This window comes from Nanorana parkeri, unplaced genomic scaffold, assembly GCF_000935625.1.
Source record: "Nanorana parkeri isolate BGI_ZX_2015 unplaced genomic scaffold, ASM93562v1 scaffold255, whole genome shotgun sequence".
In the NCBI taxonomy this organism is placed as follows: domain Eukaryota; kingdom Metazoa; phylum Chordata; class Amphibia; order Anura; family Dicroglossidae; genus Nanorana; species Nanorana parkeri.
The window spans coordinates 750,119-766,035 of NW_017306523.1; the positions used below are offsets into that span (position 1 = coordinate 750,119).

Here is a 15,917-nt window from a genome sequence, read left to right on the forward strand (position 1 = left end):
GGAGGCGCGGGTACAGCTGGCTCTGCCTCTAGGTAGGCAGAGCCAGCTGTCAGTCACGCAGCTGGGCGGATCCCGGCACAATTGTCGGGATCCGCTGCGGCGCCTCAGTATACCGCGAGCTACAGCTCATGGGATACTGAGCCTAGGGTGACAGGAGGACGCTAGTTTGTGTCCTCCCGTTACCCTAAGGAGAACTATGGGGAAAAACTTTAACCCCATAGTTCTCCTTTTAAACATGGGCAAAGCAACAAGATAAAGCATGTACTTTAAAGTTAGAACTCGCTTTATAAATATAATACGATTTCAGTTAATGTTATATGCAATAACGCTGTATCAATGGTAAAATGTGCTTCTTTTTGTGGCCTTTCATTTTTATAAAGGTTTACACTTTAATGATGGATAATTTAAATCCAATCTATAGCATGCCTCTAATAAAGCAGTTCTTTAACTTGTTTTTCTTTTAGAGGCATTTGCCTAGATTGAAAAGGCTAAAGCTCATTCTCCTGAATAAAAGAGCAGTTTCCTTTTGAATGTAGATGAGGGGGAGGAGACATTCAGCATGCATTTTAGTTGTTTAAAAAGAAATATTTCCCCCTGCCACTGTCGCTTTGTAATGAGGAATGAAAAGGACATTACAAAAGTTCCCTTGTGTTTAACACACAGCCAACTAGACAATAATCTTGATGTTGCAAAAATACCAATGTGTAGTGGTATTATGTGTTTGATTAGGGGTTCACATTGCTTTTTAACCTTTTAACAGTGAAGGGTGCAAGCCAATCAGCACCATTGCGTCTCTGATTGTTTTCTTCCTTGATGGGCTATTTGCCCTCACATTAAAAGGGTGAACTATTGTGAAAACTCTGCAAATTGTTTAGAACAAAACATTTTTTTCTATAAAACTATGTGGGTGATCCATGTGCTTAAACGTGATTATGACTCCCTGAGGATTTGTATTCAGATGCAGTGATCCCTCTGTAGGTGCATGGCCATGCAGCATTTTTTAGGCCTGCGTTTCAGACTCCATAGGAGGATGTGCACAGAGACCTCTGGGTGGCATACACACCTGCCATGAGCCATTACAGTAAATCACCAGGAGATTTCACAGTAATGCCTTTTTTTTAATTTTTGTAAGCTTGTGCTTTTCTTCATCTTATCAGGTGTCCTTTTTCCTCACTGGATTGGAGTCTGGATGTATATTGGATAACAAACTATTGAAGTACAATATGTAGCTCGCTATAATTGCCTCTCTTTTTTTGTCTATGTGGGGTAATTCATAGATTGTGTCATATTCATCTCGGGGTGGAGAGGTGTCCCTACTTTAATATTGTACTGAAATTTTGCATTCTTTGCCATTTGAGATGCCTAAATCATACCTAATGAAGTGAATGAAGTGCCCTCTGCTATGCCCTTTGATATACACGATATTAAAAACTAGGGATGCACCGTAATTTCAGCTGCCCAAACATATTGGCTGCAAGTTTCACTTTTGGCACAATGCAGAAAGTATTATCTTTCGGGCGAAATTGCTGTGCTTTCCTAGTTTCTCTCTTCCCCGCTTTGCGCAGCTTTGCGTCCCCTCTGACAAAGTGCAGCGTCCAATGGGGAGGAGAGAAACTGTCGGAGGCCGAGCAGTGCGGAGAGCGCTTTGAGCCGAGCTCTCCTGCACAGCCCAGTTCTCCCCTCCCTCAGCCGCCTCTGACCGATCAGGAAGGAGAGTGGTGTGGGGGCGGAGACAGCGCTGTCACTGGAGCCAGCGGTGAGGGAGTGTAGTATGCTGTCAAAATACAGAGCTCTCCTCCCCGCAACGCTGTCTCACCCTCCTGTGACACCGAGTCGGGATGGAGAGCGGTACAAGCAGTCAGCAGCGATCAGTGATTGCTGATTGTAAATAACTGGACATAGTATGAGTTTCTATGTACCAGTTATGAATAGCAAGTGATCTACATCACTTCCTGTTCATTCATGAATGTGTACATAGTAACTCATACAATATCCACAAGTTATAAATTAACAGTAACACTCAGTTTAAAGGATTCCTGTTCATTTAGAACAGGGGCTGCAGGAAGAGATTGAGGACTCATATTTTATTAAGGTTAGAAAAAAATATTTTCGGTTTCGGCCTGACATATTTTCTTTTTAAGGGTTTAAAATTTAAATTTTAGTGCACCTCAATTAAAAACCAATGGAGGAAATGCTATGGCCTAATATACCACGTCGGTTGGGCTAGCATTGAATTCTTAAAGGGGATATGTTACAATTACTATGGTGTTGCATCAAAGGCTCCCATTTTGTGCAGGAATCTACCACTGCCAGAACCCAAAAACCTGAGCTAAATGAATGGTAGGTTAATCCTATGCAGCGTCCTTGACACTAACTTCCCTTTTGTACACTCTCTTCTGTCTTAAAGTTTTTTAAACATTTCTAAAAATAAGGCAGTAAAGACTTTCGGGGCAATTTATCAAAACTAGAGCAGTTTCCCAAGACATCAATCCTGTCATACAAATCTTATTTGTCCATTTATGTAGGAAAGATTAACCTTGAATTTTTCAAAAGGGATGAAGGAAGCCTTTCAAGATCTGGTGATAGTGATTCAAGCTGCTATAAAAACAAAAGCAATCAGTTCTCCAGAGTGTCTGGGTATTCCCTAATTGATTTATGGGGTTTTGCAAATGGTTTTTTTTTTTTAGGGTAAATGTAAAGTTTATATCCACCCATGTGGTATACAAAGCCCTAATGTCCGCAACCCTGCAGACAGTTACGTCAGGCACCAGGAACAAAGGAAGCGATATGTATTGGAACCATGTACCATCTCATTAAAACCTTATGTGCCTCATGTGCCTCTGATCAAAGTATTGATATCATTTCAATGCTCTAGAGGTGATTTTAATGCCAATTCTCCATTTCGAAGTCTTACCCCAGGTCCTGTTCCCATTTTTATCCATACAAGGCAATTATTTAGGGACAGTGTATGAAGTGCATTTATGACCTGACATCTTCTCAAAAGTACTACAAAGATTTTTTTAATAGGTTTCCTTGTATTCAGTTTTGGTGTCCCAGAAGTTTATAAAGTTGAACTAGCCCATTATAGGGAAATGTTCTGTATTAGGCATGTGGATTTTGCCCTGAATGATTGATCTTGACCGTATTCCCTGATTTTGTTGCGTATAGTTAAGAGCACAAGTTAAAAATGCGTTGTCCTTTTTTTAAAGGAGGAAAAGATGGATTTGGAAAACCTCAGTTTTAATCTGGGTGATACATCATGGAAGATGTCGGTCAATACTCATGGTTTACTAAAATCTCAGATGGCATCTGATTTGTGTCAGGAAGATGCAAGCTACTTGCGACTCTCCTTAGGAGAGTTCTTTGGTCAAAGATCAGAAGCGCTTGGGTGTCTTGGTGGAGGAAATGATGTTAAAAGGGTAAGTAACAACAATAGGTATGTTAAAGTTAATTGCATTCTCTGATAAATAGATGCTGGCTTTCTAGTATTGATGCTAAGTTTGGTTATTTCTGAAATTTTTGTTTAAATGTGATTTATTCTTTTTTTAAGATTTAAGTTATTGAAGTATTTTTTTATACCTTGTTGGCTCATTTTTTTTTTCTCCAATCTTTATTTTAGCCCTCTTTTGGTTATCATATAATGTCACCAGAGAAGCAAGAACCCTTTGCACTGCTGCGGAAGTCAGAGATTTCAGAAAACTTGGAACATGATGACACCATAACATTTTGTGATGATACTCTTACTCCAGGTTTGCAATTTCTCTGTTAATTTCCCCCTTTTTTTTTTTGCTTTTGTCCTTTTGAGTCACAGGGGTACATCTATTAATGTACTCCTGTGTCCTAAACTCAGCATATAGCAGGCTGTTGCCCTCTATATGCAAACAGTGCAGAGCAAGGATCCACCCTGCTGCCTGATCCCGAGCCAGCTGTGCCCACCGCCTCCCTTGTTTGACCCTCCAGTGAGTGCTGAATAGAGGGAGGGGTGGAGAGAATCCCTGCAGGCAACGGTGACCGACAGCCACTGCTCTCTGTATGGAGAGGACCATGAGCTCTCAGATTAGCAGTTTGTGACCTCCTCAGTTCTCGTTTTTTTTGTTTGTTTTTTTTATAGAGCTGGCGTGCCACACCCCGGCTCAAAGTATTGGGAAAAGTACATTTTACAATACTTCTCCTTTAAATTGCCCAGCATTGGATGTTGCCTAAAATTGTTGTTGTATGAAATTGTTTTAATAAAATATAATTCTTTGCAACATATTGCTCCACTGCAGCGGACAGGGAAATTGTCTGTATTGCTAACCTGGGATAGTAGTGATATCACTCCCCCAATCATGTTGTGACAGCCCTCGGGCCTAGCAATTGGCACTGCCCCAGGGCAGCAGGTCACATGCTCCCTATACCTGGAAGTGCTAGATTTTCTTGCTGCGTGGTAAGGAGCGGCGGGTAGCACTGGCAATTTGACTGTAAGGTAGTCGGGTGTTCCTTTTCCAGATATATTGCTGTCACAGGGCAAGGGGACAGCCTCTCTTTTAAACATGCCAGTCAGTAAAGCAAGAAATGTCCCAGATTTGTTTCCTTTTTGTTTGTTTTTTTAAATGTAGGCCAAGTTGAAATAAATGCTTCTAAGAAACTTTAATTTTCTTTTAAAAATACCTTGTATTGATAAGATGCTTTTATTCAGATTTGTTTGTTTTTGTTGGGGAACCAACAATCCAGACAAAGTTGAAGTGCAGGTTTAAAAAAAATAAAAGCATTTTAGTGAACAATCAACATAAATGGCAAAATCCAGGACGTTGTTGGTGCTAAGCCAGAGGTAAAATGCCAAAGTGGGTAGTCAGCAGAAACAGTTTAGGGAACACGGAGAGCAGGATGAGTGGAAACCATAGTCTGAGACAGGAACCAGGATATCAGTCAGCCAGGGTCATACACTGAGAGCAGGAACAACTGCAGAGCAATTAGATCGGCACACATGCCAGGACAGAGACTTGGTGAACAAGCTGATGGTTAAATAGTGAACTGGTGTTTACATAATCACTCTTACACAGGAATGTGTGGGGTTTTGTTGGATGTTGTAGAATTATGTTAATGGACTTGATCATAAGAGGGCACCCAAAGAGAAACAAACTGTCAAACACTGCAGAAGCCATGCAAGCAACTGGACAATGAAGGGTAAGAAACCCTGACAGTACCCTCCCCTCAACGACCCCTCTCCCACTTGAGAACAAAAGGCTTTAGGAGAAAAGCGAGCATGGAAGGAACAGAGGAGGGCGGAGGTTTGAACATCAGAGGAAGGAATCCAAGAATGCTCCTCCAGACTGTAGCTTTTCCGGTGGACATGGTACTGGACTTGACTCCTGACCCAACGAGAGTCGAGGATGTTTGCATATCCCATACTCATGGTTGCCAACAGGAATGGGACAAGGATGAGGAGGATTGGTAGTGTAATGATTACACGCTAGTGGCTTCAGGAGCGATACATGAAAAACATTGGAAATATGCATGCTAGAAGGGAGGTCAAGAGCAAAGGCAACCGGTATAACCTTCCGGAGAATAAGGAAAGGCCCAATAATACAGGGTGCCAGTTTCTGAATAGGCACTCTGAGTTTTAGGTTACCGGACAACAGCCACACCCTCTCCCTGACGTGGTAGGAAGGAGCTGGTAGACTCCTACAATCTGCCTGGAGCTTTTGGCGCTGTATAGAGAGGCATGAAGATAGCTCTGAATCTGCATCCAAGAAGAACAGATCACCCGATAATGATCCTCCAAAGTCGTAATGTTCGGAGGCGTAAAACATTTGGTTAACACAGATGGCTGAAACTCGTAGTTAGCCATGAACGAGGACATTTGGGAGGACAAGTTGATGGCACTCTTCCTAGTAAACTCTCCAGGGTAGCAGCCCAATTGTCATGATGGTCCAAAACATAGCAGCAGAGGAATTGCTCCAGTGCTTGGTTGGATTGCTCAGTTGCACCATTGGACTGTGGATAAGCAGAGGAGAAGGAGAGTGCAAAAGGCCTGCCAGAATCTATAGACCAGGGGTGCCTACAAGGTCGATCACTGGTAGACCGCAATGTCCTCTCCTCCCCCCGATGGGGCTTCTCTGGATACCCACTGCTCTCCCCATCTGTATGCAGCGGGGATCCGAGAAGAAGTGAATGAATCGCTGCAGCGGAGGCCTGAGCAGCTGTCACATAACTAATGCAGAGCGGTGAGGAGATAGAAACGCTCGGCCTGGATCTGACAGCCGGCGCCACTCTCTCCCCTCACTGCTCGGTCTTCGTTCTGTGACAGCGGCTCCGCCCCCTCCCGCGGCTGAAGTGTTCTTTCACTTCTCGTCGGATCCCCTGCTGCCTTTGCCTGGGAGAGCAGGGGGATCCATGGGGGAAGCTGAGCCCCCGTGTGCGTGGCCGAGCGGCAGAGGATTGGTACATATGTTCCGGTCCTCTGTGCAGGACAAACACTGGAGCGATCAGCTGATCACTTCAGTGTTTGTAAACAACTGGGGACACATAGCACTATGTAAAAAGAAAAGGCTAGTTGCACTCCTTACCGGTATGGCCCAGTGATCAGGGAGGGGTGCTCGGAATGACTGCGGATGGCGCCGCCAAATACAGATAATTGCAGAAACGTCACCAGCACACCAAATCCTTATAGGATCAAAGTTCGTAGATTTTATTGCAAACTCATGTCAGTTACACAAGCGCTTTCGGGGCTACACAGGGTCCCTTCATCAGGCATAGCAATCACAGGGTCCCTTCATCAGGCATAGCAATTCATAGCATTGCTATGCCTGATGAAGGGACCCTGTGTGGCCCCGAAAGCGCTTGTGTAACTTACATGAGTTTGCAATAAAATCTACGAACTTTGATCCTATAAGGATTTGGTGTGCTGGTGACGTTTCTGCAATTACATAGCACTATGTGTCCCCAGTTATGAATGAACACGATGTGATTTACATCACTTCCTGTTCATGAGTTTCTGAATGGGGAGAAGCACTCTGTACAGAGGCTCCTCCCCATTCAGAAACTGCTTGATAGTAAATAGTTTCTGAATGAATGGGAAACCTCTGTGCTTTCCATTCATTGGGTGCTGAGGCTGCAAAAAAAGAGAGAGGACTTAGTGTCAAATTTCTTTTTCTATTTTAAAAGGGAAATATCAGGGGGCTGTTTAGACCCCTAATATTTACCCAATTCCCCCCAACAGTAGAACATTTAAATGAAAAATGTTTTAATAAGAAATAATGAAAAGAAAAGGAAAAATGGTAAAAAATAAAGAAAAAAAAGTTTTTTTTTCTTGCCTAAGATGCAAAAGGAGCTGACTACGGCTATGCTCCCGCGGCTGCCGGCTGAATGTGTCAGACGCTGCAGATGGAAAGGGGCAGCACACCTCTCCCCATCTGCAATGTCGGCCACACGGGCACCACGGGAGGATTGGACGCCGGGACCTCTAGGGCGCACTGGAATGTAAGCCGGCCGACTCCCTGCGTTCAGGTGCGGGAGAGGGTGAGGGGTTGTATTGAAGTCAATGGCACCGCAGCCGTGCCCCCTGCCCACAGTGCGATCGCCCGCACCCGGAACGCGGGCACATTAATGCCTGGATTCCGGTCCAGTACGATCTGCAAAAATAGTGCTCGCAGCATTTTTGCGGATCGCACTGGACTGCAACGCATGCACTAATGCAGACAATCGCACTGTGAGCGAGGGGCCTGGCTGCGGTGCCATTGACTTCAATGCACTGCCACGTCCCTGAACGCAGGTGTTTTTTCGTTGGTAGATCTCAATGAGCTCGTCATTTGATAAGTAGATCTCCAGACGAAAAATTGTGGGCGCCCCTGCTATAGACAGTCTCAGACCAGGGTAGCCAGTTTATCTCCTTAGGCATACCGTGTAAACGGAAGACCTCACTGGGAAACAGAGGCAAGCTCTTGAACCATGGGCAACTTCTTAAATGGTATGCAATGGCACATTTTGGGAAAAACGGTTGACAATCATGAGGATAACCGTATACCCATGAGACACACGAAGGTCAACGATTAAGTCCATGGCTTGGTGGAACCAAGGACTTTCCCCATTGGAAATGGGTTGTAGTAGGCCCTCAGGGGGTGACAATAAGGTTTGCTTTGGGCGCAAATGAAACATGCAGCCTTGTACAGTGACATCTGTGTGGAGAGGTGGCCACCAGAATTGGCAAGAAATAGCCAAAGTCCTCTGATTTTTACCAGGGTGACCAATAGTCTTGGAGTTATGGTGGGTTCGTAACAGTTTAATGTGTAAATTCTAAGAAACTTACTGGATGGCTTTTCGGGAGGATAATGTTGAGTGGCCAGAATCTGCTCTCCCAGGAGAGGTTAAATTGGTGCGGATAGTTGCCAGGATATGATCTGGAGGAATAACCAGAGTGGGCATGGAGTCTTCCCTGGATGACTCAGAATATTGGCAAGACGGGGCATCAGCCTTAAGATTTTGTGAGCCAGGCAAATACGACATCACGTAGTTGAATTGTGAAAGAGTGTCCATCTACCTTGTTGTGGCGTGAGCTTCTTGGATGGGTAAAGTTCTTATGATGTGTTTGAATAAGGACAGGAGCCTTAGTACTCTCCAGCAGATGTCTCCAGTCTTTGGGGAGCCAGAATTATGGCCTACAGTTCTGTCTCCGATCTGGTAATTGAACTCCGCTGGCGATAACTTTTTGGAATAAAACTCAAGGGTGTAAGAGACCATCTGTCAGAGGGCGGCTACTCCTGCCTCGGACACATTGACCTCAAGGGTAAAAGGTAAGGCAGTATAGGGGTGAAAAGATCGGAACAGTAGAAATGCGGACTTAAGGGCTTAGATTGCTTCAGTGGCAGCTAGAGACCAGTTGTGTGGATCGCTGCCTTCTTAGTCAGGTCTGAAAGGTTTTGCTAGAGAAGCATCTGAAAAAAAATTTGATGGGTGGCAAAACCAATGAAACGTTCGAATGGAGTGCAGCCCAGTAGGACAAGGACATTGTGAAACAGCCGACACCTTCTGTGGATCCATGGAGAATCCCTCTGAGGAGATAACTTATCCCAAAAATAACTTTGGACTGGTGAAATTCACAAAATATTCTTAAGCTTATAGAAAAGCCCATTTTCACGTAAGCTTTGCAAAACATCCTGGTGGTGCGATTTGAGGTGTGGAGTGTATTAAAATATAGTCTAAATAGACTACCACGTATTGTAACAAATCATGGAGAACATTAACCCCTTCATGACTGAGGCCGTTTTTTTATTTTTTGCACCCATGTTAATTTCCACATTGTAGACCTGAAAATTACTTAAAACCCCCAAACATTATATATTTTCTGAAAGCCAAGACCCTACAGAATACAATAATGGCAGTTGCAACTTTTTATGTTGCACGATATTAGCGCAACTCCTTATCAAACCCCACAATTTAGTGAAAAATGCCCCAAAACACAATAAAATACCCATTTGTTTCATAAAAATATAAAAGATGAGGTTACAACGCGTAAATCTGTACACTAGACGCCCAGGTTAAAAATTGCGTGCGTCCGTGAAACGGCAACAAAAATTCAGTAGCCCAAAAACTCCATAGACGCTTTAAAAGCCCCCACAGGTCATCAGTTTAGAGATGCGCATAAATATTGGCCTCAGAATTATCGCTCTCCGGCGTGCGCGGCGATACCCAACATGTGTAGCGCGATCATCATCATACGTAGGCGCACCCGACATGTGTTTACGTGAAGACGCGGGGGACTTTACTTTTTTATTTTTACATTTATTTCATTTAATTTTGAACGGTTTGTTTTTTTTTTTACTTTAATTGCTATTACATAAGGGGGCTTACAAGCCCCCCATGTGATAGCAGATTGGCAGTGACCGGTACTCTTTAAGGTGATGCTGGTGGTCCAAAAGACCCCCAGTGTCACCTTTTACACTTGAAATAAGCTATTGAAGTGCAGATCACACTTCAATAGCTTGTTGCTGGGCTTCAGCACTGACGGCTATGGGACCGGAAGTGATGTAATCTGCATCGCTCCCGCTCCCATAGTACGGAGAGGAGATCGGGGAACAGAAGCGTTGGGCGAAAACTGAGTCAACTGATCGCTTCTATTGTAAAGCCGACTGTCGACTTTACAATTGTAAACAGAGTCCCAGCGTCTTAAGCTGCCGGGAGTCTGTTTAAATGGGCCCGGTGCCAATGGCGTACTATGGACGTCACTGGTCCTTAATGGGTTAAAGACATCCTGATACTCCTGATATGCGGTAGGCAACGTAGAATCGGGAAGTACAAAGTAGCTTAACCGGCCAATATGGATGCAAGTAATGTCACTTTGTGAAGACCAAGAGAGGATCTCAGCAGTCTGCCAATTGAATGTCAGGGTTTTGTTTGTGGAGCCATGGGTAACCCAGAACAATGGAATAGTGTGGAGAGGAAATAACCTGGAAGCATACCAACTCCCTGTGTAAGGCTTTTACAGCCAAACAGAATGGTCTTGTGGTTAATATGTGCAGGCTTTAGGGGTCTGCCATTAATCTACGAGGCAACAGAGGAATGTAATTCTCCGAGACAAACGTGCTGTCAATAAAGTAACCAGCAGCACCGGAGTCTACTAGGGCAGCAGAGTGACAGCAGAGCAATCGCCCCGGGAGAGAACAACCTTTTAATTTAATGGTTTGTCTTTTTGGAGAACCGGGGACAACGTAATTTCTCCTAAGGTCTGTCCCCGACAGGACTTTAGGTGCTAGCACTTCCCAGATGCGTTGGACACACGTGTGTGTCTGTGTGGTGTTTTTTTTTCTTAGGAGATGCCCATCGAGACCAGGGAAAGAAAACGTGGAAGCCAGTCTGGTAGGAGGCCTCATCACCCTCCATAACGATGAGGGAGGGGGGCTGGACCAGTCATACCCTTAGCGACTGCTGGTTTACCAGGAGCGGAAGCCGCCAGCCGAGAAACACCTAAGATGTAGTAGATCCCATCGCACTCCTGACTGGATCAAGCCCACATAGAAGTTTGGGGGGTGCTGGAAGTGACTGCGGATGCCTCCGCATACCTAACTTAACAAGCCAAAAGTCACTCGCACTCCATTGCAAATTAAAGTCAATCTCCTTTTAGGTTACAATAAACATGGCAAAAAACAATGGAGACAGTCCAGGACGTAGTCAGTGCCAAGCCAGAGATCAGATGCCAAAGTGGGTAGTCAGCCAAACCAGGCTAAGGAACACAGAGCAGGATGAGCAAAAACCATAGCTGAAGTCAGGAACCCGGCCATCAGTCAGCCAGAGCCAGGCTCATACATGGAGAACAGGAACAACTGCAGAGAACGTGGTAGATCAGAACAAATGCAAGGGCCGAAGCTAAATGGACAAAGTTGATGTTAATAGTGAGCTGGTGTTTGCATCATCACTCGGTTTGATCATAAGAGGGCGCCAAAGAGGAGCAAACTGTGTCCGAAACATTACACAAACCATTCTGCAAGTAACTGGACAAGGAAGGGTAAGAAACCCTGACCGTTTCAGGCAGCATTTAAAATACTTAAAACATATGTACAAAGCGCTAACATAGTTCAGATGGTCAGGAATGCTTTAAACTAGCTTTTTTTGTGTATGTAATTACTTATTAAGCAAAAAAAAATTAATATGGTTTTCCATTATGTAATGTTGCAATGCAGAGGACCTTGGATGTTTACCAGATGATCAGAAGCTTGCATCTGCTACATTTGATGTGCGAACCCCAGCAAATAAGTCAAATTCAGATAGACAAGCTGAACAACACAAGCAAAGTTTACCCTCAAAGGTATGTGCTTTAATGAAGGTTATCATAAATGTCAGGGTAATTTCTACTACTACTTCCCAATTTTTATTTTACTATGCAAGCCAGTCTCTCCAAAGACTATAAATATAAAGCAAACCTGAACTTTTATGTACTTCTAGAAGAACTCCAGGAGTGTGTGCTTAGTTTTTGATTTAGGGACACAGGATTTGATTAGGCAACCATGCGTTATACTACTACCTACAGGAGTAATGGACACTTCGCACCAAAAATCTCTAGGCCAACACTAGAGTCTATAACCCCTCCCACACCAGGAATAATTTTGTTTTGCTTAGTGTCCTTGGATTACTGAAGAGTATTTTCCAGGTCCAGAGCTGTGGCTATGCTTGGAAGCCTGACCCTGTCTGTATACTATTAATAATAATAATATTATTATACAGGATTTATGTAGCTCCAATAGTTTCCACAGTGCTTTACAATGTAAAGAAGACATTCTTATCCTCTTATGCGGTCCTGGAAGACATCTGGGGAAAACCAGAGATGGAACATACCGGTAACTCTGTTTCCAGGACAATAGATTTCCCCACTGACACGGCATTGGTACGTTTTCTGAATAATTTTTAGAGTGTTTCCTGTTGTCTTTGGTTCTCGTTTTACTTAAACGCATCAAGAAAGGTTAAAAGTTAGTCACTCGGACCTCTACTTGTCTGGGAGGTCAAGCCTCTCTCTAATGTGCAGTCCTGGAGGACTACTGGAAAGAGGTTACTGGCAAGTTTTAACTCTGGCTTTCAGAACCAGAGGTTTGCAGCCCCTATACTTCTCAGTACTAGTTTTCTTTACTTCACTCAAGCCCACTATTGTCATACAGAGTAAAATTATACTTTAAAACTTCTGTTCACCAGGTGAAGATTTTAAAGTACATAGCAAGATTTGTTTTAGTCTTATTCCACATTGTGTTTAATTTTTTTTTCTTTTTTTTAGCACCAACAAATTACCAAAGAGGTATCTTCAGATCTAAAATTGAACCAAACCACAGATGTCACATTACTGAATATAAGTACAATTGCCTCTGCCATTGCAAATGCATCATGCAGTGCAGACCCTTCTGAGTTAGCAGCTATGATATTGGCACTGTCAAATAAAAGTAAAGGACATTTACCTCTTGATGCTTCTGCATCGACGGATTCCTTCAGCAGGTTATTGCAAACCTCCCTTAAGAACTGCAATCCCGAAAGCATTTTTGATGTGGAGAAATACTTAAAAGCAACCGTTCATTTCCAAGACACTCAGAGTGAAAGTTTTGATCATTCTGTTAAGGATTTTCCTTGGGATATGTCTCAAGAACATAAGAAATCTCTTGCAGTTTCCCCTGGAAATCTGGCTAATATTACAGATGTTCAAAAGCAAGATTTGAGAAGACCAGAAAATTCAAAGGCACTCCAAGTTGGTTGTGTTAAACCTCTGCCAGTAGGAACAACCTCTGATGCTGCCCCTGTGAAACATAGTGTGCCTTCTAGCAGCCAAAAAAATTACGGTACCCAATCACAGGTTAGAACTAGCATGCCAAATTCTGCTGGAATGTCTGAATTAAACCTGGCTGACAACCAACCTTTCAACAGAACTCCAGACAGTGAAATAAATAAGGTTAGTAAGGAGAGCACACAACCTACTCCTATATCAGTTAACAGGCAATCGGATGCAGCAATTTATAGTTTAAAGACAGCTGGTCAGCCATCAGCCAATAATCCAGTCCAAAGAGAATGTGGATCATTAAAGTCTTGTCTTCAGAACCGTGCAAGGTGCAAGTCTCCGATAAAATCTCATCCCCACATGTCAAATGACCCACCAGCTTTTAAGGAGCCATGTGATGTTCCTGGTGAGGCTTCCCAAAAACATGTCTGTTTTCAGCCATCACCCAGTGGAAAGCACGAAAAGTTCAACGGTAAGATGCTTAACAGAAGAAGAATTTATTTGTATTTATTTTTGTGTGCAGTTATGCTAACATTAAAGTGTATTTCCGAATTTGCAGTCACATTGGAGAAAACCTCACTAAATGTTTGTGTTCCCATTTACACAGCGTACCTAAAAAAAAATCTTAAAACATTTTTTACATGTTCTAGTTCTTTCTTGGAGCAAGCATTTGGGACTGCTACTCTAAACCATGTAAAAGTGGAGAGACAAAGTGGGGACTGACTCCTGGAATGTGCATTACTATACGATGCAGAACCCAACCCTCAAAGATCTTGAACCATTTGTTAGGATAGACCATGTGGAAATCTGATTTAAAACTGATCTCTACCTGCACAATATAAACAGGGTTAATTCTGTTAGTTACTATTATTAGTAGGGATGCACAGATACTTTTTGAGTACCAGTGCAGATACTTGGCGTTTTCATGAGAACTACAAGGGGTTGCAGCTGGTACCTGGCTCTGGCACTCCACCACTGTCCTGAAATCATTAGTCTGTATTGTTTTAGAAAAACGGTCACATGCCAAACAAAAATGTATCAGTACTTGTAAGTACTCGGCAAGTACTCGCAAAACTGGTATCTGTGCATCCTTTTATTTATAAAAACAAAATCGTACATTAAAACAGATGTACAAATCCCAGGAGCTCCGTGTGCTCCTTATAAATGACAGCTGCCTCCTAATTTTTTGAATTTTTCTCTAGTCTAGCTCAAAAGTATCGGTACTTGTATTGAGTACTGTACTTGGTATCTGTGCAACCCTAATTATTAGTTGATGTACTCATCAGACCCCATCCTTAACATTAAATAGCAGGGTAAACCTCTGTTTTGAAATTTTACTAAAAGAGAAAGTAAAAAGCAGCATATGGTCATGCTTTTGAATCGGACCCTGTAACATTTATGAAGTATTTATTATGAAGTATATATCATCCCAGTTTGGCTGCAAAAGTAGTAAGACACTTTAAGCAAAAGAAAAGGTGTACATAGCATATGATGTCATTTATTATAGAGCAGGTCAAAAATCTGTGGTTGAAAGTTGATTGAAGTGGCAAGTTTCTTTCTTTTTTTTTTTTTTTTTTTTCTTTTCTGATCACCATTTTGATATATGCACAAGTTGCTATAGTAACTATTGCTTTAAATAAAAAGATTGATGAAATGTATACAATCATTTTTGCCTTTTTGTTTCTTTGAAGATCCTGAAAAGTGAAAAACCCATTTATTGGATCTGTGGCTTTTAGTAGCTACTGTACTTTGCCATAGTGCATGTTGGGTTGACTGAGCTGCCTTCTGCTGAAGAATCTTTAGTAGGTCTAAATAGTGGTAGCCTCAAAGCTGTTAAAACTGCTGATCAATGGGGGGTGCTGACCAGGCGACCAGTGCAAATTAGTTTTCATAGGGGCATGTGTATGTTTTGTTTTTTTGTTGTCTGAAAGTGGAACATTTCAATGCAGCCTTTGCTGGGCTTTTGCATTTTCATCTTTTTTCATAAATTTAATATAAATTGTGACGAGAATTTTTTTTCTTAGCAAAATAGTGCTTTCAAAATTTGTGGTGTTAACCGAGATTAAAACTGTTGCAGGATATGTTGCCCACACAGTGGATGAAGAGCAGTACAGTTTTAGACCATCTACTTCCCCATTGATTCATTCCTCTCCTAGCCAGGATTCACTGAAGATACCTGAAAATGGGTGGGTGGAATACATTGTGACATTAGACTGTTAAGTATTTTGTTGCTTTGATGTGTTGGTCATTTTTAACTTTTCTTCACAAAGGTCTGGTGATTCTCCACCACAAGGGCAAGCATCTGTGCAGAGATTTTCCCATGCTCCTTCATCTCCTGAATCATCTTGCCTTAGTCCTAGTTTCAGTAGACTGACGTATATCTCTGCCACAGAGAATACAGGATTTGCAGGATTGCAGGATTTAAGTATCCAAAGTCCTGAAAAGAAAAAGGTAAACGTGAAATGTATTCATACTCTCTTTATGACACTGGTGTGGAAGAGATTACTTGCTTTAATCTACTCTGTTATGTACTTTAATGTTAGCTGCATGAATATAGTTAAATCCTGAAGGCAGTTTTACATTAGAAAATTTTGGATATTTCATGTTTTATTTTTTCTTCCTTTGTGAAGCAATGTCCAACCTGGTGATTTTTCAAGGATGTCAGGATAAGGAGCAGTCAGTTTATGGAACG

At 42.6% G+C, this 15,917-nt stretch overlaps 1 protein-coding gene across 1 annotated transcript in view; it reads left to right on the forward strand.

Annotated features, from left to right (window-relative positions):
* Positions 1 to 15,917, forward strand: part of CEP192 (centrosomal protein 192) — a 101,819-nt gene that overhangs the window by 41,846 nt on the left and 44,056 nt on the right. Inside the window, exons 17-23 of the mRNA XM_018556828.1 lie at positions 3,210 to 3,419; positions 3,620 to 3,749; positions 11,655 to 11,815; positions 12,758 to 13,289; positions 13,664 to 13,697; positions 15,250 to 15,411; positions 15,496 to 15,676. Coding sequence (XP_018412330.1) covers positions 3,210 to 3,419; positions 3,620 to 3,749; positions 11,655 to 11,815; positions 12,758 to 13,289; positions 13,664 to 13,697; positions 15,250 to 15,411; positions 15,496 to 15,676 — 1,410 coding nt within the window. The remainder of the gene's footprint in view (positions 1 to 3,209; positions 3,420 to 3,619; positions 3,750 to 11,654; positions 11,816 to 12,757; positions 13,290 to 13,663; positions 13,698 to 15,249; positions 15,412 to 15,495; positions 15,677 to 15,917) is intronic.